The following is a 26,716-nucleotide window of genomic DNA, read 5'->3' on the forward strand; positions in this document are numbered from 1 at the left end:
GAGCAAACATACCAGGGGGTTATTCAGGTATTCAGACAGGCCGTGGAACATCACTGGACAGTCAGATAGAACTATTAAGTGTAGATCAGACAGCTCTGTAGCATACAATATTCAAGTCTGCTCTATTCATTAAATGCTATATGTACCGTTCAAAGACCCCATGTGAATATGTCTCAGCTGTTGTCTGCTCAATCATGCCAAACTGCTGGTGATGAGAGCTCTGGTCATCACTCACTACTGATGGAAGGGTTGCCAGAGGGCTTAGTGCACATGCACGCACACATCCACGCCTTTAACGTGCTCAAACATCAAAACAAGTAAACACTCAGGAGTTGCTCTCCCTGAAACAACCCTGGGCCCAAACAAACACTTATTGTACGGTACGTATCCTACTGTACAAAGGCTGGTCATATTTATCATCATACTCACATCCATCCCACAGAAAACAGGAGAGCGTCACTGTAAATATTAACATTTATTTGAGTGTACAATTTAATAGCCCATTATTCTTCCAACCTAATTTCTGAAGGTTTGAGGTCCATATATCCTGGTTACTGAACAGAGTTTCACTAACCGTGAAAACAGACAGAGCGATACTGTAAAAAACAGCGTTTAGTTCCCTTCCCCAATGAGAAAGCAGTATCCCTCTGTGTAGAGACTAGGTTAATGTCAATGGTAGATGAGCGTTAGTGTAGTTCACTTGTCCTGAAGGACAGTTTGTTAGTGAAACAGTTCAGATGTCATATTAAGTTACCAAAACTAATTCATCCTCAAGCTTCGCATCCGCACCGACCTGATTCAAACAAAGAACTGCAGTCGGCCGATTGCTACAGTAAAAAAAATGTTTGTAGAGTATACTGTAACTATATACTGGAACTGATGAAACAAGCCGAAACGCAGAGCAAGACAGCTGTGAGTGTGTGTGTAGTGTACGGGTTGGCAGTATTGGATAATTGAAGTGATATCGGTAGCCTTTGAAGCATAACGTTGCAGATACAGCCATGATACTGCTCCGTATTCACCTACTGAGCCTCTCCTTTCAATTCGTGCAAAAATACAAACTCTGAGTAGATTGGGACTAAATATTCCAACAGAGTGCTAAACTAGGATTTTTGAATAAGTAAAAATGAAGTAAGAGAAGGGTATGAAAATAGTGTTCTCGATTTTTAACAACTCTTAACATTTAGGGCCCTGTCAGTTTGTTCATTTGTTCTCCCTCCAGTCACTGACTGAACTCTACAGATCAAGAGAAACTTGACATAAACAAAAAAAATGTTAATGCAGGAGAGAAGAACTTTACAGAAAGAGAACATGACAAACCTTTACAGATTAAATGAGGTATTGCACAGAATCGAAATTTAAAAAAGCATGAAGGCAACAAAAATATACAGCAAATTGATAAAACATTTACATTATCATTTGAATAAGATTTAGAAAAACAATTTAGGAACAATGTAGTGTTGTCATAATATGGGGGAGGGGGGGGTCACTAGTCATCCCACTCATCATCATCCTCAAAGTCCTCTTCCTCATCATCATCGTCGTCATCATCTAGGGAGAGACACACGAACATAGAAAATACATTGGTATGAATATAACAGCATCCTCTTATCTGGTATGTGTGTGTGTGTGTGTGTGTGTGTGTGTGTGTGTGTGTGTGTGTGTGTGTGTGTGTGTGTGTGTGTGTGTGTGTACCTGAGGAGTGGATGGCTTTGCTCCTCTTCTGCATCACCTCCATCAGAGCTCCTACGATGCCGGCTGAAGGACTGGCGGGTCCTCCTGACACTGGTTCGTCAGTCACCTGGAACACGCAGGAATACACACCAGTCAACACGCTCCAGTATAGGGGAATGTGCATCTAGTATCACTAGGGTAGGGGAAGTGTAGAAGTCAGGCCATTCGTACTTCCTGCGCTTCGCAGAGCTGTTGTGAAGGAAGATGTCAAGGAAGTGAGTTTGTGTTTATAGAGGACTTCCCGCCCCCACCTACCGTCAACCAATCATGTCAATGCGGAGCTATACAGCGCAATACGGAGCCCTCCACATTGTTACGAAATTTGGGAGGCGCACGGCGATGCGGTACAGAGCTCGATTAAGCTCTGAAATCGCATCATACCCTCAGTACTCAGCATCTTGATCGCAATGCCGGAGCAATCATAAATTGGCTTTTAGTGGTTGAGTTAGGAGCTAGAGTATAGGGAACATGGGCATAGGGGTTAGAGTGTAGTGTATAAGGTAATGTCCACTCACAGCCTTTAGCTGCTTGCCCTGTCGTATCTGTTCGAGGAGACCGTCTCGGCCGGTGCTGGTGGAAACGGGCCTCTCCTTCTGCTCCACCTTCTTCAGCGGAGCCCCCTCCCTGATCTGGCTCAACAGGGCTGAGGGCTTACCAGCACCACCTCCATCAGCTTCCAGCAGCATGGGTGGGGGAGGAGGGCCGGGAGGCGGGGGAGGAGGAGGGGGTGCTCCGGAACCCATACCTGCTGGGGCGGAGGAGGGAGGCGGGGGAGGAGGTGGGGCATGGGGAGCCAGGGAGGCATGGGAAGGCTGGGGAGGAGGGGGCAGAGGGCCTCTGGTTGGGGGTGGGGGTGGAGCTCCCATGCCTGTTCTGGAGGGGGAGGTGGTGGTGGGGCTGAGGTGGGCGCTCTGGAGGGGGAGGGGGTGGAGGTGCGCCCCTTCCCCTGATGGGTGGGGGCGGGGGGCCGGAAGTCTGGTGTGGGGGAGGGGGTGGTGGTCCACCTCTGGAAGGAGGGGGTGGGGGGGCTGGACCAGAGAGAAGATAAATGATTTTTGCGTGGAATCGACTATTGCATATATACACATTCTGAGCCTACTGTACACTTCACAACATGCTTTCAATTCCAGAAGAACCTCAGGAGGAAAGGCAGCAATAAATACAGCTCAATTGCTGGTATGACAGCATGCAGTAATGACTGTAGTCACTAGGGACAGCTATGCTTCATGTTATTCTTCTCAACTAACCCAGAAACTCTAAACAAAAGTTCTGTGGTAGCTTAGCATTGACTAACATGATATTCTAAAGTCAAAAGGCAAACGTCTCTTCAGCACACTGCAAACTGACTCCTGGTTTATTCTGTCAAGGTGGACATGTTAGATCCAGCCCAGGGTTGCACAGCTACGGGTCCTTCTCCACAAAGCGTCTGCGATTAAGAGTGCTGATCTAGGCTCTTTCCATAGAATCTTATTCATTATGATCTAGAAGAGAAAACAGAGCCTAGATCACCATTCCTACTCAAGACACTGGACAGAGACCCTGGTTTTCAAGGGCATCAGTCCTGAGGAACTTGGGGGCCTGAGTTGTGCACCCCTGTGTTAGACCAGGGATTCCCAAACTCGGTCCTGGGCCCCCTTCCTGGGAGCACATTTTTGGGCGTCTGCCCTAGCACTACACAGCTGATTCAAATAATCATAGTTTATAGGGCAACAGAACGTGCACACAGGACCCAGTTTGGGGAAACCCCATGTTAGACTTTGGGACAGAGATGGAACTACTCTTTTGTCCTACAGAGGGCAGAGTTAGTCTATCAGACAGCTCCCAGTCAGGTTAATGCCACAGCAGCACCATGCAGAGATAAACCAACCTACCACACCACCTCGGAGGTGGAGGACCTGAGGAACACACGATGAACATTAGAGCACTAAACAATCTACATGGACTCTATCACAGTTTAGGCTACAAACACAGAACCTAAAGCCCTTAGTTCTCCCCCTCCCCCCGACTCACACACACACACACACCTTGTCTGCGGAGCTCGATCTTGACTGCCTCCACGCCTCCCTTCTTCTCGATGAAGTCATAGATGACCTTGGAGGTCTCCTTGTCCTTCAGCTGGGCCTCAGAGATGCCACACATGTCAAACAGGTTCTTCAGCTCCGGGTCTAGGTTGTTCAACTGGAGGAGAGAAGAGAACACTGGGTTCTGGAAGAGAACACTGAAATACTGGAAAAGAAACCAACAGGAATAGAACCAATGCCGGGTTAGAACCACTATCAGTTAGAACATCACTCCGCACTTCAATTGGTTACAACTTCACTTAGTTTGAACCTCAATGAGTTAGAACGATAAAACACTACTCAGTTAGAAACATGTCAGAGCTGGCGGTCTCATGTTCAGGTAAACTGCTCAGATGTTGGCACCCCTGTTGTAAACAGCTCCTGCATCGCCACCTGGTGGCTGAGGGGAACTGTGCCAGGTTGGCACAGCCCAGCCGGGAGAGTGGATTGAAGGCTGTGGGATTATATTCACACAGAACTAGATTACACAGGTTTATATCACGTCTACTTTAAACCACTACTCTTGATCTCTGGGCAGAGACACAAAACAACAGCTTAGTTGGTTTAGTTTATGTAACTCAGGTTGTGTTCTTTGATGTAATGAATTACTGCTGTAAGGGGTATTCTTTCCTGTTCCTGTTAAAACACCCGACAGCTCTTTCTCTTAAACTCGCTCATCTCTCTCTCTCTACTTAAGTTCTTGAAAGTATTAAAGCTCTGAAACGCAAAAAAAAATAATTGAAATCTTATTTTAGAAATGTCAACAAATCATCAGGTTCCCAGTCTGTTCGATGTGCGTGTAGAACACCACGCAATTACTTATCATCCTTTTTTGGAAGCAACTGAATGGACGATGCAGAAACAGGTTTAGAATGTGAAATCTCCTTGTGTAACCCTGGGCTGGCAGTGACTTCTGCAGGGGGCTGAGAGGAGAGACAACATAATATTTCATATTTAGTTCTGAGGAGAACCATGTCTGATGAACACTAAATCAGAAATAAACTAGTTCTGAGCCTGAGAACTCGTAAGGGGGATAAACCCCCACCCCCTTCCAGTAATACACATCCTCGGAGAAACCATCCCACTGTCCAGGCCTACTGGTTTGAGTTTGCAAGACAGGCATTTCACTGTACTTGTGCATGCGACATTAAAACTTTTAAAATGTCCCATACGTTATATGACAGAGGCTAGCGAGACCACCGGGTGAGAAGAGGCAGATCACAGGTCACATAGGATCTTCCCATACCATTAGAAGTAGGGGATGATTCTACTAGTCAGATGCTACAGTGTAGACAACAATATCTCCTCAGTCAGAGCCCAGTCGGTCAGTCAGTCATACTCACATCGAAGCCTGTGTTAGGGTCCCAGCCGACGTGCCCAACGTGCCTGGAAGGAAACACATGATCAGACAGAGAGGAGTACAGAGCCTGCGGGGATGATCACATAGGCTACCTACTATACACACCCTAAACTCACACACAGAGGAAGTGTAAACTCTAAAAGTAGCCAAGCTAGAAAGGTAACTCCAAGCACATTTTCGCTAAGAGCAGCTGTTTAAACAAGGGCGAATCATGTGTTGGCAAAAATGTATGTCTTGCCTTGGACACTGCACCCGCCACACTGTCAGGCTTTGAAAAAGCACCTGCGAATAGGCTATGGCAAACACTCCAGAGACTGTAATTAGCTCAACACTAGGAGTTGAGAAATAAAGTTGGATAGAAAGATACTAGTAATTAAAAAATGTGTTTATTCTGTTGCTAGTGATATTCATAAAAACATCAAAAATATATATCACCACCCACAACATGATGCTGCCACCCCCATGCTTCACGGTTGGGATGGTGTTATTCGGCTTGAGAGCTTCCCCGTTTTCCCTCCAAACATAACAATGGTCATTTTGGCCAAACAGTTATCAGACCAGAGGACATTTCTCCAAAAACTATGATCTTTGTCCCCATGTGCAGTTGCCAACCGTAGTCAGGCCTTTTTATGGCGGTTTTGGAGCAGTGGCCTCTTCCTTGCCGAGCGGCCTTTCAGGTTATGCCGATGTAGGATTCGTTTTACTGTGGATATAGATACTTTTGCACCCGTTTCCTCCAGCATCTTCACAGGGTCCTTTGCGGTTGTTCTGGGATTGATTTGCCATTTACACACCCAAGTACGTTCATCTCTTGGAGACAGAACGCGTCTCCTTCTGGAGCGGTATGATGGCTGAGATTTAATATTTGAGATCAGATGATCTGGCCTCCACTATCACGCAACCAAATAGAGATTGTTTTGGATGAGTTGGACTGCAGAGTGAAGGAAAAGCAGCCAACAAGTGCTCAGCATATGTGGGAACTCCTTCAAGACTGTCGGAAGTGTGTGCAACGCTGCCATCAAGGCAAAGGTTGGATACTTTGCACAATCTAAAATATATTTTGATTTGGTTACTAGATGATTCCATGTGTTATTTCATAGTTGATGTCTTCACTATTATTCTACAATGTGGAAAAGAGTCTAAAGAAAACCCCTTGAATGAGTAGGTGTCAGAACTTTTGACTGGTACTGTGTGTATGTATATACACTGCTCAAAAAAATTAAGGGAACACTAAAACATCCTAGATCTGAATGAATGAAATATTCTTATTAAATACTTCTCTCTTCACATAGTTGAATGTTCTGACAACAAAAATCACAAAAATTATCAATGGAAATCAAATATATCAACCAATGGAAGTCTGGATTTGGAGTCACACTCAAAATTAAAGTGGAAAACCACACTACAGGCTGATCCAACTTTGATGTAATGTCCTTAACCTCTTAAGTCGTCCCTCTACTTTTTCGAACATTCTGTTAAAAATCGCGCAACATTTCAGCGCCCTGCTACTCATGCCAGGAATATAGTATACACATATGATTAGTATGTGTGGATAGAAAACACTCAGACGTTTATAAAACTGGTTAAATCACGGCTGTGACGATAACAGAACGTGAGTTTCATCAAAAAGCGCAGGAAAATCTGATTACTGAAAATTGGAAAATATATCAATGCGCCACTTGCATGTATTGTCTATGGGAAAGCAAATTACCTGGAGCCGAGATTGCAATTCATACAGCTTCCACACGATGTCAACAGTCTTGTCATCTGCCTAGGCTTTGTTTATTGGTCAAACGAAGAAGAGACAGCCCATTTCTTCAGGTCTCGGACCGGATATTTTAGTTGAGATTTACCCGGACATTATTTCCAGACGTACCCCTATAGAATATACATCGCCCCGTGATCAATTTGATCGCTTATTAACGTTTACTAATACCTAAATTTGCATTACAAAAGTATTTCGAAGTGTTTTGTGAAAGTTTATAGTCGACTTTTTTAATAAAAAATAAAAAAATTACGTTACGTTATAAGACGCTATTTTTTATCTTCATTTATCACACAGTCTTCATAGATCGATATCTAGGCTATATATGGACCGATTTAATCGAAAAAAAGACCCAATAGTGATTATGGGACATCTAGGAGTGCCAACAAAGAAGATGGTCAAAGGTAATGAATGTTTTATATTTTATTTGTGCGGTTTGTGTAGCGCCGGTTATGCCAATTATTTTGTTTACGTCCCCTGCGGGTCTTTTGGGGTGTTACATGCTATCAGATAATATCTTCTCATGCTTTCGCCGAAAAGCATTTAAAAAATCTGACTTGTTGCTTGGATTCACAACAAGTGTAGCTTTAATTCAATACCCTGCATGTGTATTTTAATGAACGTTTGAGTTTTAACTAGTACTATTAGCATTTAGCATAGCGCATTTGCATTTCCAGATGTCTAGATGGGACGCCTGCGAGTCAGGTAGGAGCAAGAGGTTAAAACAAGTCAAACTGAGGCTCAGTAGTGGGTGTGGCCTCCACGTGCCTGTATGACCTCCCTACAACGCCTGGGCATACTGCTGATGAGGTGGCGGATGGTCTCCTGAGGGATCTCCTCCCAGACCTGGACTCAAGCATCTGCCAACTCCTGGACAGTCTGGTGCAACGTGGCGTTGGTGGATGGAGCGAGACATGATGTCCCAGATGTGCTCAATTGGATTCAGGTCTGGAGAATAGGCGGGCCAATCCATAGCATCAATGCTTTCCTCTTGCAGGAACTCCTGACACACTCCAGCCACATGAGGTCTAGCATTGTCTTGCATTAGGAGGAACCCAGGGCCAACCGCACCAGCATATGGTCTCACAAGGGGTCTGAGGATCTCATCTTGGTACCTAATGGCAGTCAGGATACTTCTGGCGAGCACATGGAGGGCTGTGAGGCCCCCAAAAGAAATGCCACCCCACACCTTGATTGACCCACCGCCAAAACGGTCATGCTGGAGGATGTTGCAGGCAGCAGAACGTTCTCCACGGCGTCTCCAGACTCTGTCACGTGCTCAGTGTGAACCTGCTTTCATCTGAAGAGCACAGGGCACCAGTGGCAAATTTGCCAATCGTGGTGTTCTCTGGCAAATGCCAAACGTCCTGCACGGTGTTGGGCTGTAAGCACAACCCCCACCTGTGGACGTCAGGCCCTCATACCACCCTCATGGAGTCTATTTCTGACCTTTTGAGGAGACGCATGTACATTTGTGGCCTGCTGGAGGTCATTTTGCAGGGCTCTGGCAGTGCTCCTCCTGCTCCTCCTTGCACAAAGGCAGAGGTAGCGGTCCTGCTGCTGGGTTGTTGCCCTCCTACGGAATCCTCCACGTCTCCTGATGTATTGGCCTGTCTCCTGGTAGCACCTCCATGCTCTGGACACTACGCTGACAGACACAGCAAACCTTCTTGCCACAGCTCGCATTGATGTTCCATCCTGGATGAGCTGCACTACCTGAGCCACTTGTGTGGGTTGTAGACTCAGTCTCGTGCTACCACTAGAGTGAAAGCACCGCCAGCTTTCAAAAGTGACCAAAACATCAGCCAGGAAGCATAGGAACTGAGAAGTGGTCTGTGGTCCCCACCTGTAGAACAACTCCTTTATTGGGGGCGTCTTGCTAATTGCCTATAATTTCCACCTGTTGTCTAGTCCATTTGCACAGCAGCATGTGACATTTATTGTCAATCAGAATAGAGTAATAAATGAGAAAGAAATGGAATGGGAAAACTCACTGGAAGTTGCTGGGAGTTCCGATGTCTGCCTTAGTCAGCTTCTTGCCCTTCTTTCCCTTCACCTTCTTCTCCTTCTTGTTGTTGTTGTTGAAGCTGCTGCTCACCATGTTAGTCTGAGAGGTGTGTCCGTGGAACCGTGACACAGTGTTGATCTCTGGGTTCTTGATGTCCACCGTGGCCATGGGCAGGGCCGGGCCTGGGGGGGGGGAGGAGAAGAGAGTCAGAACTACAGTACCCACAATGCAACAGGCCCAGAGAGTCTTGGTCTGGGGGAGACCAGAGTCTCAGATCTAGGTAGTTTAACATACTGGATTACAATAGAGACTTTTGACATTTCATTAATGAGGTCTACTTCCATCGTTGACGTGTCCTCCAATTAGTTCGATGAGAGGGCACACAGGCTGACACAGTGCGTTGGCTTTTAACACCTGGAGAGTTCAGCCAGCGTCACAACACACAATCTGCTGCTGGGATCACATTACATTCTCACTAAGCACTCCTCGTGTACAACGTGTACAACCATCTTCTCTCGAATGCCTCCCATTAGGCTTAGGACAGTCAGTCAGAGAGATGTGTCTGCTAACCAATGCACAGCAGACAAGAAAAACGACTACCACACTGACTGGATGAGATGCGTGTGGAAACCTCACACGGAATAATATTGCCACTGCTTGCGGCTCACACGTCCTGTGACACCCACATAGTGGTCAAACCAAACTGAATTCTATGGACATGAGTGTCCTGACTCATCAGCCACCTACCTCTGTGGCTGGAGTCCCCACGGGGGCTCTTTCTGACCGAGGGCGAGACTGAGGGACTACAGTCACAGGGAGTTCCGTCCCCCTTCCTCCCACCTCTGTCCCCCTTACACCCTCCGGCAGCTGCCGTGTTGACGTCCAGAAGCATTTCACCCACAACGCCGCAGGCCTGGTCCCCGTGGCGCAGCGAGAGGCGGTTGGTAGGGTCAGAGGGGGGCGCATATAGTTCCTCCTGGGGAAGGATCAGGCAGTGGAGGGTGGAGAGACACCCTCCTGGATGGATCCCTCCTCCTCCCCCCTCAGATAGGTCCTCAGAGGGAGAGGACAGGAAGGTGGTACAGAACATCATCACAGAGTGATGGCGGCAGCATGAGGGGGGGGGGGGCAAGACTACGCGGTGCCCAGTCCTGGGCTATAGCTTAGAGATCCACTGATCCAGAGATCTTTTGGTCCTCAGAATCAGAGAGACATCCCAAGAGGAACACAGGGTGTGCGAGCCACAGAATTAGGCAACCAACTCCAGGATTTTCAGATTAAGAGAACCAGGTGGAAGAGCAACCAGAGAGATCAAGAGAGGAGACTGCGCAGGGTACGGACCAGACAGACAGCAGGCAGAGCCAGGCAGACTAAGACCCTCCGGCTAAGTGAGGTGCCTAGAGTTTGGGCAAATGCCACAGCAACAGCTGGCCCCGCCCCCAAACTGAGTACTCTCTCCTCCCCTTCACAACAGGGAGCACTGCCAGGTCCCATATCTGAGCCTGACTCTTTCCCTTACTCTCTCATCCCTTCCCTTCTGCCTTTCTCCACCAGTGGGCCAAACCACACCCCCAACTCCAGCCCACCTCTAATCCCAGCAAATCACGATGATGCTGGATTTTACATAACCATTAATGCCCACTGCTAATCCACCATAATCCCTGAGGTTCTCTTAAACATGATGCATCTACATCAGAGAGAGAGGCTGGCTGGCTGGCTGGGAGACAGGACTCAAGAGACGGCATGGAGAAAGGAGGAGAGATGGTGTGAGAAAAAGGGAGAGCGCGAGAGCGATAAAGGAGCGGGAGAGGTGAACGAGAGAGGGCATTCAAGGCAACGAAAACTGGAACCTTCCGGGTGAATACAGTTAATTCCGCACACACTAGTGAGTCATACACAAACAAACACGGTACCACATCCATCTGCCCAATGTGGATCTGGCTGTGCCCTCTTCCTATCCACAGGGTCATTCTCACCTGTCATTACCAATGCCAGCCAGACCGGAATGTCGTCTGTGTGGGCAAAGCCCAAGCCATGCCAGTCTGGCTTGGGCACTATGCGCGGGATTAATAAACTTGACCACTGCTACTCTAACTTCCGCGATGCATACAAATCCCGCCCCACTTCTGCATATCCGACCACAAAGCCATCTTGATCCTACCGTCTTATAGGCGGAAACTCAAACAGGATGTACCAGTGACTAGAACCAGTCAATGCTGGTCTGACCAATCGGAATCCACGCTTCAAGATTGTTTTGATGACTGGGATATGTTCCGGGCAGCCTCAGAGAATAACATCCTATACGCTGACTCGGTGAGTTAATTTTTAAAGGAAGTGCATTGGAGAGGCTGTACCCACCGACTATGAAAACCTTCCCTAACCAGAAACCGTGGATGCATGGCGGCATTCGTACAAAACTGAAAGCGCAAACCACCCAATTTAACCATGGAAAGAGGTCTGGGAATATGGCTGAATATAAACAGTGTAGTTATTCTGGTGTGTTTACGGACATATTCAATCGCTCCCTATCTCAGTCTGCTGTCCCCACATGCTTCAAGATGGCTATCATTGTTCCTGTACCCAAGACGGCAAAGATGAACTAAATGACTACCGCACCGTAGAACTCACTTCTTGTCATCATGAAGTGCTTTGAGAGACTAGTCAAGGATCATATCACCTCCACCTTCCCGGTGATGCAATCGCCATCTCACTGCACATTCCCATCTGGACAAGAGGAGGAAGAAGAATGCTGTTCATTGATGACAGCTCAGCATTCAACACCATAGTTCCCTCCAAGCTCATCATCAAGCTGGAGGCGTCATGATGCCTCCCACTCAATCAAGTTTGCAGACGACAACAGTAGTGGGCCTGCAGGGAGGAGGTGAGGGCACGGAGTGTGGCACCCCCAAGGCCATCACACTGCTAAACAGCCATCACTAACTCAGAGATGCTGCTGCCGACATGTGGAGACCCAATCACTGGCCACTTTAACAAATGGATCACTAGTCACTTTGAACAATGCCACTTTAATAATGTTTTACATATCTTACATTACTTATTAATATCATATGTACCCTACCATTCAAAAGTTTGGGGTCACTTAGAAAGGTCTTTGTTTTCCATGAAAACATACATGAGATGAGTTGCAAAATGAATAGGAAATATAGTCAAGATGTTGACAAGGTTATAAATAATGATTTTTAATTGAAATAATTGTGTTCTTCAAACTTTGCTTTGGTCAAAGAATCCTCCATTTGCAGCAAATTAATGCCGTGCATTCCTTTGGCATTCTAGTTGTCAATTTGTTGAGGTACTCTGAAGAGATTTCACCCCATGCTACCTGAAGCACCTCCCGCAAGTTGGATTGGCTTGATGGGCACTTCTTACGTACCATACGGTCAAGCTGCTTCCACAACAGCTCAATAGGGTTGAGATCTGGTGACAGTGCTGGCCACCATTATAAACAGAATATCAGCTGACTGCTTCTTCCCTAAATAATTCTTGCATTGTTTGGAGCTGTGCTTTGGGTCATTGTCCTGTTGTAAGAGGAACGCGCCGTCCACAGGGTATGGCATGACATTGTAAAATGGAGTGATAGCGATCTTGAAGGAGGAAGGATTTTACCCTGTACAAATCTCAGATACTCAATTAGTCTAAAGGCCAATTTTATTGCTTCTTTAATCAACATAAGTTTTCAGCTGTTCTAACAATTGCAAAGGGGTTTTCTAGTGATCAATTAGCATTTTAAAATGAGAAACTTGGATTAGCTAACACAACATGCCATTGGAACACAGGAGTGATGGTTGCTGATAATGGGCCTCTGTACGCCTATGTAGATATTCCATTATTATTATTATTATTTTTTAAATCAACCGTTTTCACCTACAATAGTAATTTACAGCATTATTAAATGTCTTCACTGTATTTCTGATCAATTTGATGTCATTTTAAATGGACAAAACATTTGCTTATCTTTCAAAAGAACAGGGACAGTGAACGCAAACTGTTGAACGGCAGTGTATATAGTGTTTTATATACCATCTATTGCACCTTGCCTACGTCGCTCAGCCGTCGCTCATCCATATATTTATATGTACATATTCTCATTCACCCCTTTTAGATTTGTGTGTATTAGGCAGCAGTTGGGGAATTGTTAGATTACTGGTTTGATATTACTGCACTGTTGGAACCAGAAGCACAAGCATTTCGCTACACTCGCATTAACATCTGCTAGCCATGTGCATGTGACCAATAACATTTGATTTAATCAACCCTCAGGGGACAGGATAGGCCTAGGCCGCGCCATGCAGAAACATCAACCCTCAGGGGACAGGATAGGTCTAGGCCGCGCCATGCAAAAACATCAACCCCCAGGGGACAGGATAGGTCTAGGCCGCGCCATGCAGAAACATCAACCCCCAGGGGACAGGATAGGTCTAGGCCGCGCCATGCAGAAACATCAACCCTCAGGGGACAGGATAGGTCTAGGCCGCGCCATGCAGAAACATCAACCCTCAGGGGACAGGATAGGTCTAGGCCGCGCCATGCAGAAACATCAACCCTCAGGGGACAGGATGGGTCTAGGCCGCGCCATGCAGAAACATCAACCCTCAGGGGACAGGATAGGTCTAGGCCGCGCCATGCAAAAACATCAACCCTCAGGGGACAGGATAGGTCTAGGCCGCGCCATGCAAAAACATCAACCCTCAGGGGACAGGATAGGTCTAGGCCGCGCCATGCAAAAACATCAACCCCCAGGGGACAGGATAGGTCTAGGCCGCGCCATGCAAAAACATCAACCCCCAGGGGACAGGATAGGTCTAGGCCGCGCCATGCAAAAACATCAACCCCCAGGGGGACAGGATAGGTCTAGGCCGCGCCATGCAAAAACATCAACCCCCAGGGGACAGGATAGGTCTAGGCCGCGCCATGCAAAAACATCAACCCGCAGGGGACAGGATAGGTCTAGGCCGCGCCATGCAAAAACATCAACCCCCAGGGGACAGGATAGGTCTAGGCCGCGCCATGCAAAAACATCAACCCCCAGGGGACAGGATAGGTCTAGGCCGCGCCATGCAAAAACATCAACCCGCAGGGGACAGGATAGGTCTAGGCCGCGCCATGCAAAAACATCAACCCCCAGGGGACAGGATAGGTCTAGGCCGCGCCATGCAGAAACATCAACCCTCAGCAATCTGTTTACAGGTCACCGCTATGATGAAGAGAAAATGTCACCAATTCTGACCTCCCCAGTTTCCTCTACCCCTACACCACAACTCCTTCCGTTCCACAAAGCCATTGCTATGAGTGTTAGGGGACTGGGGTAGTGTGAGCGCTGTGCAGTAACTAACATTAGCAGCTGAATTAAATCCTCTTAGCCTGATTAAGCAGAGCAGGGGTTGACACAGTCTGTCCACCCAGTCAGACCAGTTCAATACTATGGGGAGCCAGGCAGAGCAAACTAGCTGAAGTCCAATAGTATGCACTGTTGCCAAGCGATGCCAAGGAGTGCTATGAAAGTGTGCCACTGTACTGTTCCACAACAGCAAATCTACATGACCAATTCAGAGAGCATCTCTAAAAAAAAAAGAGCTTTTGACTGCTATAGTTTGGGGAAAGCTCTGGTACCAAGTGACATGAACCGTATCACCCCCAGCCTGCCTGGGTGCTGATGAGAGGGGATTTGAGCATGAGATGCCGCTTATACGCGACAAGGTTATATTTATATATATATATAGCTAAGTGATCTACTGTGAATGTAGGCTGATTATTCATATGGCCTGGTTTGGAGAATGAGTGTTGTTACAGGTTTGGTATTTTCAGATTGAGGGGAGGGATCTGCTCAACGTCCCTGTGGAACTGGCTTTCTGGAGAGTGTGTGTGTGCAGAATACCTAAAGCATGTCCTGTATAGTGGATCTATGTACTTAGAAATGGCCTCTCACCACTGATGCTACAGTCAGATATACAGTACTTCCATGCCCCTTTTGGTTAAGATTAAGAATGGGGAAAGGTCATCTGTTAGCCAGGGGCTTGAGAGAGGTGTTCACTCTAAGACCCTGCTACCAGGGGATTATCCAATGGCTTTACACTGGAACCATTCAATCAAAGCCATGTGGGGAAGTCAGGGAGTGACGATTGTGTTTGTGGAGGAATATTTTGAGTCAAATAATTTCTGGGTTGTTTAAAATAGTAGTGTCTACATCAATTTCTGATTTAAAAAATATAATATAAATAAATAAAAAGACCCGAGTGAATTTCATGAAGGACCTACCATTTTGACCTGGAGGGTCACGTCTCTTTTCTGTAAAACAAAATGTATAGAATTAAACCCCTGTATAGTGCTGTGTGTTAGTGAAAGGGAGAGGTGAGGGATTGGCATGGAGTTACAGGTGACTGAAGTGCACGGGTCAAAGAGGAACTCGTCTGCAACAAGGGGAGGGTTCGGACAGAGTTAGTTTATAAGCAGCAGGGGTGTTTGTGTGTGTGCGGATTAATCGTCAAGCGCAGGTGTACGAGTTAGTAATTTACCAGAACGATCACAGGCAGACTGATAAAACGGAGCTCAGATCTAAAAGAGTCGAGGACCATCATCCATACAGAGACTGCATAGACTATTGCTGGTTTGAGACAGAGGGCAAACAGTCCTGACCTTGTTATTATAGCAAGCTTATCTTCAGGAACACTGTTGCCCCTGGTCTTAGCTGATCAGGCACAGGTTTATGTTAAGGATGGCCGATTAATTAGGGCCGATTTCAAGTTGTTTTCATAACAATCGGTAATTGGCATTTTTGGATGCCTATTATGGCCGATTACGTTGCACTCCACGAGGAGACTGCGTGGCAGGCTGACCACCTGTTACGCAAATGCAGTAAGGAGCAAAGGTAAGTTGCTAGCTAGCATTAAACTTATCGTATAATTTTTTTTTTTATCAATCTTCACATAATCACTAGTTAACTAGACATGGTTGATGATATTACTAGTTTAACTAGCTTGTCCTGCGTTGCAAATAATCAATGCGGTGCCTGTTAATTTATCATCGAATCACAGCCTACTTCGCCAAACAGGTGATGCTTTAACAAAAGCACACTCGTTGCACAAATGTACCGAACCATAAACACCAATGCCTTTCTTAAAATCAATATAAATCAACCGTTTGGGCCGCCTGGCTCGTTGCAAACTCATTTGCCAAAATGTTACATAATTATGACATAACATTGAAGGTTGTGCAATGTAATAGGAATATTTAGACTTAAGGTTGCCACACGTTTGATAAAATACGTAACGGTTGCATATTTCACTGAAAGAATAAACATTTTGTTTTCAAAATGATAGTTTCCGGATTAGACCATATTAATGACCCAAGGCTCGTATTTCTGTGTGGTTATTATATTATAATTAAGTCTATGATTTGATATTTGATAGAGCAGTCTGCCTACCACCGCTCAGTCAGCAGCAGGCTCGTAAGCATTCATTCCAACAGCACTTTCCTGCGTTTGCCAGCAGCTCTTTGCAATGCTTGAAGCACAGCGCTGTTTATGACTTCAACCCCATAAACTCCCGGGATTATGCTGCAATACTATAGTGCCTATAAGAACATCCAATAGTCAAAGGTATATGAAATACAAATGGTGTAGAGAGAAATAGTCCTATAATAACTACAACCTAAAACTTCTTATCTGGGAATATTGAAGACTCATTTTAAAAAGGAACCACCAGCTTTCATATGTTCTCATGTTCTGAGCAAGGAACTTGAACATTAGCTTTTTTACATGGCAATTATTGCACTTTCACTTTCTTCTCAAACACGGTTTTTGGAATATTTAAAACAAACTGAACATGTTTCATTTATTTGAGACTAAATTGATTTCATTTATGTATTATATTAAGTTAAAACAAAAGTATTCATTCAAAATTGATTTCATTTATGTATTATATTAAGTTAAAACAAAAGTATTCATTCAAAATTGATTTCATTTATGTATTATATTAAGTTAAAACAAAAGTGTTCATTCAATATTGTTGTAATTGTCTATATATATATATATATATATATATATATATATATATATATATATATATATATATATATATATAAATAGTCGGCCGATTAATCGGTATCGGCTATTTTTTGGTGCTCCAATAATCGATATCGGCATTGAAAAGTCATAATCGGTTGACCTCTAGTTTGGATTTCAGAGAGGGTAAAGCTGATTCTAGATCCGTTCCCCTTCTACCGGAGGTAACGGTGGGCCAGAGCGAGAAAGCAAGAGAGCCAGAGCGAGAAAGCAAGAGAGCCAGAGCGAGAAAGCAAGAGAGCCAGAGCGAGAAAGCAAGAGAGCCAGAGCGAGAAAGCAAGAGAGCCAGAGCGAGAAAGCAAGAGAGCCAGAGCGAGAAAGCAAGAGAGCCAGAGCGAGAAAGCAAGAGAGCCAGAGCGAGAAAGCAAGAGAGCCAGAGCGAGAAAGCAAGAGAGCCAGAGCGAGAAAGCAAGAGAGCCAGAGCGAGAAAGCAAGAGAGCCAGAGCGAGAAAGCAAGAGAGCCAGAGCGAGAAAGCAAGAGAGCCAGAGCGAGAAAGCAAGAGAGCCAGAGCGAGAAAGCAAGAGAGCCAGAGCGAGAAAGCAAGAGAGCCAGAGCGAGAAAGCAAGAGAGCCAGAGCGAGAAAGCAAGAGAGCCAGAGCGAGAAAGCAAGAGAGCCAGAGCGAGAAAGGAAGAGAGCCAGAGCGAGAAAGGAAGAGAGCCAGAGCGAGAAAGGAAGAGAGCCAGAGCGAGAAAGGAAGAGAGCCAGAGCGAGAAAGGAAGAGAGCCAGAGCGAGAAAGGAAGAGAGCCAGAGCGAGAAAGGAAGAGAGCCAGAGCGAGAAAGGAAGAGAGCCAGAGCGAGAAAGGAAGAGAGCCAGAGCGAGAAAGGAAGAGAGCCAGAGCGAGAAAGGAAGAGAGCCAGAGCGAGAAAGGAAGAGAGCCAGAGCGAGAAAGGAAGAGAGCCAGAGCGAGAAAGGAAGAGAGCCAGAGCGAGAAAGGAAGAGAGCCAGAGCGAGAAAGGAAGAGAGCCAGAGCGAGAAAGGAAGAGAGAGCTGTCAATTGAACAATTAGTAAGTAAAGGAGATGGCAGATAAAGAAGGTGAGATCCATATATCTCAAAATGGAGAGGACCTGTCCAATCATTAGCAGACCGGGCTGAGGTCAGAGGGGAGGAGATGGTTTTAATAGAGGTCTGGGGTCAGTAGAATCAAAAGATGGCGTCGGTAGTCACCAGATTTTCTCTGTCGTCTCCCCAGCAGGTCTCCCACGGCGACCCGGAAATGCTTGGCCTCCTCCTCGCTTGCGAAGTTCAGTCCCATCTGGCATGACTACACACACACCCACACACAAATACGCACGCCCACAAACGCATGAAGTAGAATGTCATAAGAACGAATGAACACTGCAGGCTTGAAAAAAACAACACACAGAGGTTTTTGCCATAAACAAATGGCCATGTCATGTGAAAGGACTTGGCTGCAGCAAGATATATCAAGTACATAGAGAAAGGTGTAACTCACATCTCCTGCGAACGTGAAGAAGTAAGATTTGGAAACGGTGATTGAGAAGCTGTTGTAGAGCTCCTGCTCAAACACGGTTTTACCCTCCTGTAGAGAGAGAGCGAGAGGTTTTATTGTCACATAGGTGCAGTGGAATGTGTTTTACAGGGTCAGCCATAGTAGTGTGGGACACTCGGAGCAAATTAGAATTAAGTGCCTTGCTCGAAGGCACTTCAACAGATTTAGTGTGTGTGTGTGTGTGTGTCTCTCTCATCTCTATAGTAAAGGACATAGTAAAGGTGCTGCCGTGTCCGAGTTGGTTTGTGTTTTGTGTGTGAACTAAACCCACCTTGATGTCAAACACCCTGATGAAGTAGGATCGTGCCGGGTTGTCTTTGACCAGACAGGCCACACCACAGCACCTCTTGGTCCAGGCTGAGTTCCTGTCTGCTGCATATACCTGCACCACCGCAGAACACAGCGACTGCAGAGTGACAGAGAGAGTGACAGAGAGGGGCACAAGGGGTTGATGAATGATGTGATGAGAGTAGAGTACCCCCAATAGAAGGAATGAAGGCACTAACTAAGTCGCTCTGGATGAGAGCATCTGCTGAATGACTAAAATGTAAAATGGATGGAATAGGGATTTAACCGAGACCCACAGACCGTCTGTTTACAGTGACTTTTTTTTACTTAAAAAAAAAACAGATATTCGACCTTGATGGAATCAACTTTCAAGTAAAAAAAAACAAAAAAGGTACACTCAAGGACCCAAGTAAAACACAATATCAGGCCGATTTCTACAACAACTAAGAGCGTGGAAGCGCGTGGCTAAACATCTCCGCTGTTTTGGTCCCGTAGCGGTCATGCTGAAACTGTGTGAAGCGCACCTGCGCAGATACTCTGACTGCGCAAAATGTTTGCATCGTGCTCATCTCAAAGTCCGCGGATCTGCTCAGGGTAAACTCATCTCACCAAGTCGACCTTTAAATCAAGGTCAGCAAAATAATGTATGCGCAGAAACACTACTACAGAGGTGTGACAGCACTGGCAGAGTTTAGACTACAGCAGCGTTGTTCATTTCTCAGCAGGAATAAAGTCCTCGTGTGTGTATACGTGTACCAGTACTGTCCTCTGTATGGCTTACTGACATCTAGGTAGTCTCCTCACGCAGGGTCTTCCAAATGGACAATAACCCAGAGCATTCTTCCAAAGTTGTGGCAAAATTACTTAAGGACAACAAAGTCAAGGTATTAGAGTGGCCATCGCAAAGCCCTGACCTCAATCCTATAGAAAATGTGTTGGCAGAACAGAAAAAGCGTGTGGGAGCAAGGAGGCCTGACAAACTTGACTCGGTTACACCAGCTCTGTCAGGAGGAATGGGCCAAAATTCTCCCAACTTATTGTGGGAAGCTTGTGGAAGGCTACCCGAAAAGTTTGACCCAAGTTAAAGGCAATACTACCAAATACTAATTGAGTGTATGTAAACCTCTGACCAACTGGGCATGTGATGAAAGAAATAGAAGCCGAAATAAATCCTTCTGACATTTCACATTCTTAAAATAAAGTGGTGATCTTAACTGATCTAAGACGGGGAATTTTAACTAGGATGAAAATGTCAGTGAAAAACTGAGTTTAAACGTATTTGGCTAAGGTGTATGTAGACTTCCGACTTCAAATGCAAGTACAAACACCCCTGAGTCAATATTTTGTAGAAGCACCTTTGGCATCAATTCCAGCTGTGTGTCTTTCTGGGTAAATCTCTAAGAGCTTTCCACACCTGGATTGTGCAACATTTGCCCATTATTATTTTCAAAATTCTTCAAGCTCTGTCAAATTGATTGATGATCATTGCTAGACAAACATTTTTGAGGTCATGTTATAGATTTTCAAGAAGATTTAAGTCAAAACTAACTTGGCCACTCAGGAACATTTGTTGTCTTCTTGGTAGGCAACTCCATTGTAAATTTGGCCCTGTGAATTAGCGATTGTCCTACTCAAAAGTGAATTAATCTCCCAGTTTCTGGTGGAAAGCAGACTGGTTACAGGTTTTCCTCTAGGACTTTGCCTGTGCTGAGCTCTATTCCTGTTGTTTACTAAGCATGTGACAAATATATATGTACATGTCTATTTACACACACAAAGGTATGCAGACACCCCTTCAAATTAGTGGAGTCGGCCATTCAGGCACACCCATTGCTGACAGGTGTATAAAATAAGAACGAGCACACAGCCATGCAATCTCCATAGGCAATGTCAGTAGACTGGCCTTACTGAAGAGCTCAGTGACTTTCAATGTGGCGCCATCATAGGATGCCACCTTTTCAACAAGTCAGTTTGTCAAATTTCTGCCCTGTTCAACTGTAAGTGCTGTTATTGTGAAGTGGAAACGTCTAGGAGCAACAAGGGCTCAGCCGCGAAATGGTAGGCCACACAAGTTTACAGAACGGGACCACCGGGTGCTGAGGCACATAAAAATAGTCTGTCATTGGTTGCAACACACTACAGAGTTCCAAACTACCTCTGGAAGAAACGTCATCACAATAACTATTCGGCGGGAATTTTATGAAGCGGGTTTCCGTGGCCGAGCAGCCGTACACAAGCTTAAGATCAACATGCGCAATGCCAAGCGTCGGGTGGAGTGTTGCAAAGCTCGCCACCATTGGATCAGTGGAAACAAATCTGGGTTTGGCGGATGCCAGTGCCAACTGTAAAGTTAAGTGGAGGAGCAATAATGGCCTGGGGCTGTTTTTCATGGTTTGGACTAAGCCCCTTAGTTCCAGTGAAGGGAAATCTTAATGCTTCAGCATACAGTAAAATTCTAGATGATTCTGTGCTTGCACCTTTGTGGCAACAGTTTGGGGAAGGCCTTTTCCTGTTTCAGGATGACAATGCCCTCGTGCACAAAGCAAGGTCCATACAAAAATGGTTTGTTGAGATCGGTGTTGAAGAACTTGACTGGCCTGCACAGAGCCCTGACCTCAACCCCATTGAACACCTTTGGGATGAATTAGAACGCCAACTGCGAGCCATGCCTAATCACCCAGCATCAGTGCCTGACCTCAATAAGGCTCGTGGCTGAATGAAAGCAAGTTCCAGCGGAAATGTTCCAACATCTAGTGAAAAGCCTTCCCAGAAGAGTGGAGGCTGTTATAGAAGCAAAGGTAGGACCAACTCCATATTAACACTCAAGATTTAGGAATGAGATGTTCAATGACCAGGTGTTCACATACATTACATGACCAAAAGTATATTTTAATGCAATCATCTCCGGTTTCATTTAAAAGCTTTTTATCCTTCACTTGTTTGTAACAAATGCAAAGGTTTGCAGTCAAACTTTGTTCTGAATTTATCATTGATCACAATCAAACAGATAAATATCTTGATTCTATGTTTAGCAGAGATCTTCTATGAATAAAGTGACGAAGAAGGGTGAAAAAAGCAGCTAACGACACTTAGTTGTTTTACGAGTGGTCTTAGGCCGTCGGTAAATAACGAGCGCTTTCAAGTGCAACTTTAGTAACAACGGTTTCGGGAAACTTCACAGAGATTTACCGATGCGCCTACGAAAGTTCTAACAGCGAACTTAGCCTTAAAATGCTTTTGGGAAACGGGGCCCAGGTTCTTCCCCGAGTTTACTAGCCTCGTCGCAGTGGGGTTCAGGCCCATTGCCCTGCAGATGAAAGGCAGGCCAGAGCATAAAGTGGTAAACCAAGTTTACTAGAAAACCTAGTAGCTAACTCCACACAGATGGGCTGTGCAGGGTCTGGGGACAGCCTACATTTCAAAGAAAGCAATATCTGTCTGTGCTCATCTAGTGGGCTGTGCTACCGCGGTGAGGTCACATAGAACTGAGCTGTATCATCCATCAGCCTCTCCAGCTCTGATCACCAGCGGCAGCCAGAACAAGCCCCGCTGGCCACAGGAGGCACCCAGTCCCAGTGACATCATCAAAGCTCGCCATGGCACCACTCTCCAGGCTGCTGGTGCTACTACACACTACAGCCAGTGGGACTATAGAGGGCTCACAGGGGGAAACAAACAGGATGTTGAATGCACGGCAACTGTGCATCATTCACCCATCCATGTCCTGACAGTATTTCCCATTTATCCTAAAAAGTGGGATAGGGTAGGAATGGCATGGAAGGACAGAAAGAGAGGGGGGAAGTCAGAGTGGAGTTGGGAAGGAGTAGAGACTGGAGAGTAGTAGGACATGCAGACACTGATAAGGGGAGGCAGTGGCCCAGAGTAGGGCTGGTAAGGGGAGGCAGTGGCCCAGAGTAGGGCTGGTAAGGGGAGGCAGTGGCCCAGAGTAGGGCTGGTAAGGGGAGGCAGTGGCCCAGAGTAGGGCTGGTAAGGCAGTGGCCCAGAGTAGGGCTGGTAGGCAGTGGCCCAGAGTAGGGCTGGTAAGGGGAGGCAGTGGCCCAGAGTAGGGCTGGTAAGGGGAGGCAGTGGCCCAGAGTAGGGCTGGTAAGGGGAGGCAGAGGCCCAGAGTAGGGCTGGTAAGGGGAGGCAGAGGCCCAGAGTAGGGCTGGTAAGGGGAGGCAGAGGCCCAGAGTAGGGCTGGTAAGGGGAGGCAGTGGCCCAGAGTAGGGCTGGTAAGGGGAGGCAGTGGACCAGAGTAGGGCTGGTAAGGGGAGGCAGTGGCCCAGAGTAGGGCTGGTAAGGGGAGGCAGTGGCCCAGAGTAGGGCTGGTAAGGGGAGGCAGTGGCCCAGAGTAGGGCTGGTAAGGGGAGGCAGTGGCCCAGAGTAGGGCTGGTAAGGGGAGGCAGTGGCCCAGAGTAGGGCTGGTAAGGGGAGGCAGTGGCCCAGAGTAGGGCTGGTAAGGGGAGGCAGTGGCCCAGAGTAGGGCTGGTAAGGGGAGGCAGTGGCCCAGAGTAGGGCTGGTAAGGGGAGGCAGAAGTGGGGAAACAGTGGGAACAGGGAAGAGGTTGGGAAGGAGAGTATGTGGTAAAGATCAAAAGGCAAGTTTTTGCCACTCCTGCACAAAACACTGAAGGAGGTTGACTACCGCACTTCCTGCTGGAGAGGACTGCTGCTCAGGCAGTCTCACACATACACACACGAATTGGGTAGCTTCCAACTCTAGCCTGGTGCTGATAGTAAAAAGTGAAGCAGTAGGAATATCAATGAGTTGAATGTCAGTAAAGCCACAGCAACACAGGTTGGACCTCTAACATGTGTGATTCATCATCTGGCAGGGCCCTGCGTTTCAGAGTTCGCGGCTCACTGTTTGTATGTATGAATGACTGAAAGAGAAGAGAGAGAGAGAGAGACACTGAGCTGAAATCCACTGACAGCTCTGATTCCGAGTAGCATATAACAGCTACGTCTCAAAAGGCAACTTAGGTATTAGACATTAGCTTCGGGCTCAGCTAGCATAACACTACTTGCCTTTAACGAATGGAATAAACCAAAGGTTAAACACAGAAGCCAGGGGCTGTTCGGTGTTCAGTTCTCTGTGGAGGAAGAGTAAAGACTGCAGCAGCAATGACGAGTTCCTGCATTTTCTTCTCTAGCTACGTGAGACCACTACATAACAAGCAATCACTCACCTCTCCCGGATTTTAACAACATTTTTTTTTTTCAAGAGGAGAGTGAGGCAGGAATGTTCCTCACGCAACTGCCTGGGCTGTGTCACATGGTGAGTGACATGGCCTGGATGTCTGTGGAATGACATCATTGGCTGTGTATGCAGGTGTACGACACATGTGCAGAGACACGTGGGACAGGTGTGACTGACTGACAGGTAGGAGGCGGGACTCTCTTCTGGCCCACCACGTGAGCAGTAGGAAGTAAGTTAAGACTACTTCCTCCACACCACCTTAGCCTACTTTGTGAACATGGCAACAGTAACATGACTCAAAGCCAGATAATATGGGGAAGTAAATGGTGTGGTAATGTGGCATGGGAAAGTTACTACCGAGACAGAGAACGTCTACTCTCGAGAAACTGTTGGCTCAACCACCGTAGGGAACCTGTGCGAGCAGTATCCGTCTTCACACGGGGCAGAAACCTGCCAAGAAGCCATACTTAGTTTCAAACATTACGCAACACATCCTGACCTATATCCACGAGGAAATCTGATTAAGCCACATGCCCGATGAACAACATTAAATGGCGTCCAATTGTATCAACCAACCTGGTGTTTACAGGAAGCTCATACCTGTATGGAGAGTGAAATAAGGGGTGGGTGCATTCTCTCTGAATTGTCATCTGATGACAATTAGTTAACCACCCAAGGCCAGCCAGGTAGTTTATTGACATACACCCCAGTGTGTCAACTTGATCTAAAAAAAAAAACAGCGAATAGATACTGTACTGTTTTGTTGACATAAGTGTAGGTTACAATTCTATTGTACATTACACCAATTTAAAATACCCAATGGTTAAAGAGTGCAATCAATGCAGATCATATTTCAAGAGGACACATTGCTTCTATTGAAATAATTTTCTCTGAGTGTCAATTGATAACAAAACGCGTTATATAATATACATTTCAAGCCGTCACATTAAATACCGCCTTGCCCAGCAGAGATAATTTGCCAGTGATACAATGTAACGCTACATTGGACACATTCTTCACTGATTGCTGCATCTCAAAAACCCGAGGAGAGCAGTCAACTGAATTGAGTCGTGTGATTGCCTATGAGAAAGTATCGTGTGGACAGCAGAACAATGAATGGCAAGTGTTGTAGCATGCCAGACAGATTGTTCCTAACACACAGGCGGCTTCCGAAATCTGCCAAGGCATTATGCAACGCTGGTACGAATAATAATCGTAGCCGGGTTGATGGGTTTACCAGATCCACAAAACCGAGGAGCACATTCTTGTTAACAGTGGTTTACCTCGTTTGGGTGTTTCCATGCTATGCAGGTGTGTCAGGAAACACCAGAGGCCTCCGGGCTTGACAAACTTTCTACCGCCCAAATGGCACTGTGTCCTGGGATATCAACATTCCCTTTTCCTTAACCCTGTTCAACCGGTCTAGCCCAAGCCAATGGAAGGACCGTCAGTGCCAGTGGCGAGAGTCGTTTCCCTTTCGATTGTTTTATCAAATATATCGAGGCATCAATTACACAGGTTTTCAATTCACCCTGAAACGGGTAAACATCATCCATGAGCAATTAGTAAAGAAAGTATGACTGCTAAAACTTACCGTGCATTTTCTGCCGAGGTAATTGAAGAGACAGTCGTTCTCTTGTGGGGTTAGCAGTATGGATCCATTGTTAGCGGGCCGCCGTTGCGGCAGATGGCCACTCATTACTGACAATCAACCAAAAGGTGTGTTATGATTCCGATTCGTCGTTGTATGAAACTCAAACAAATAGTCATTGATCTGCCGTGGCCTGCAACCGGACCCTCACATCCATGCACGTCTGACCACAACCCGATAGAAACCGCTTTAGTACGCGAACATCCCCGTTGGTTCCAAACACAACGCAAGGTCCTCCTTCAATCCAAATTATGAGAACATTACTGCAACGTCCTAAAGGAGGTAGATACTAAAGTTTCATCGGAACTCCAGCGCGAACAGCAGCAGATTTGTGGCTCAATCCAACATGGCAGTCTGTGGGAATAAACCAAACACCTAACGGGGGGGAGTGTGCACTTTTTGAAATGCAGGACTAGATCATCTTGAGAGCATTAAACGGTTGTTACACAACATGCATCACATACACATATACAATCTTTATATTAAAAATGAATGCAAATTCGTCAAAAGAAGCGCAATTAAAATACTTTTTGAGAGAACGGTACGATCCAGTCCGCCTGTGCTTATACCAAAGATTCTTATAACTAACCCAAGATGGAACAAAGAAACGGGAACAAATTAAGCACAGAACGAGCAAGGAGGTGGGGAGAGGCAAGCACGAACTAGTGAGATCCTATTGGCGCGTTTCAGCATTAATTTACATATATCCGTTAGGGAACGAATACTATGGGAAGGCGCCTGTGCGATAACTCTATTTGAACCTTGCACTCCTAAACAACGCATTTTTTTTAAACCTTGGCAAATGGTAATGTCTACAAAACGCAGTCCACTCTGTTTGTTTCAGATTCTGGTTTTGGAAACATAAACCTGTGTGTTTAATTGATGAGAAAACTTGCAGAACATTGGCCAAAATCTTCTCCCAAAATCTTCTCCCACTGCTGGCCACTGGGCTTCCTCTCATCACCATATTTAGTAGTGAGTGGACACGCCAACCGGATGCTTCACATCTATACATCCGGTGACATATCTGGCTCATTGTTTTATCTGTGGTTATTCC

The 26,716-nt window shown here is 46.2% G+C and overlaps 1 protein-coding gene across 1 annotated transcript; it reads right to left on the reverse strand.

Moving 5' to 3' along the window:
• Positions 1 to 460: 460 nt before the first annotated feature.
• LOC123994626 (neural Wiskott-Aldrich syndrome protein-like) lies at positions 461 to 26,231 on the reverse strand. Its single transcript, XM_046297458.1, is given in 13 exon segments — positions 461 to 1,551; positions 1,696 to 1,801; positions 2,250 to 2,611; positions 2,614 to 2,653; positions 2,656 to 2,762; positions 3,759 to 3,912; positions 5,138 to 5,180; positions 8,914 to 9,109; positions 15,201 to 15,230; positions 18,175 to 18,271; positions 18,464 to 18,550; positions 18,792 to 18,926; positions 25,603 to 26,231. Coding segments are annotated over 13 exon segments (1,524 nt in total). The 5' UTR covers positions 25,708 to 26,231; the 3' UTR covers positions 461 to 1,489.
• Positions 26,232 to 26,716: the final 485 nt, after the last annotated feature.

Source organism: Oncorhynchus gorbuscha, linkage group LG14, assembly GCF_021184085.1.
Source record: "Oncorhynchus gorbuscha isolate QuinsamMale2020 ecotype Even-year linkage group LG14, OgorEven_v1.0, whole genome shotgun sequence".
Taxonomy (NCBI): domain Eukaryota; kingdom Metazoa; phylum Chordata; class Actinopteri; order Salmoniformes; family Salmonidae; genus Oncorhynchus; species Oncorhynchus gorbuscha.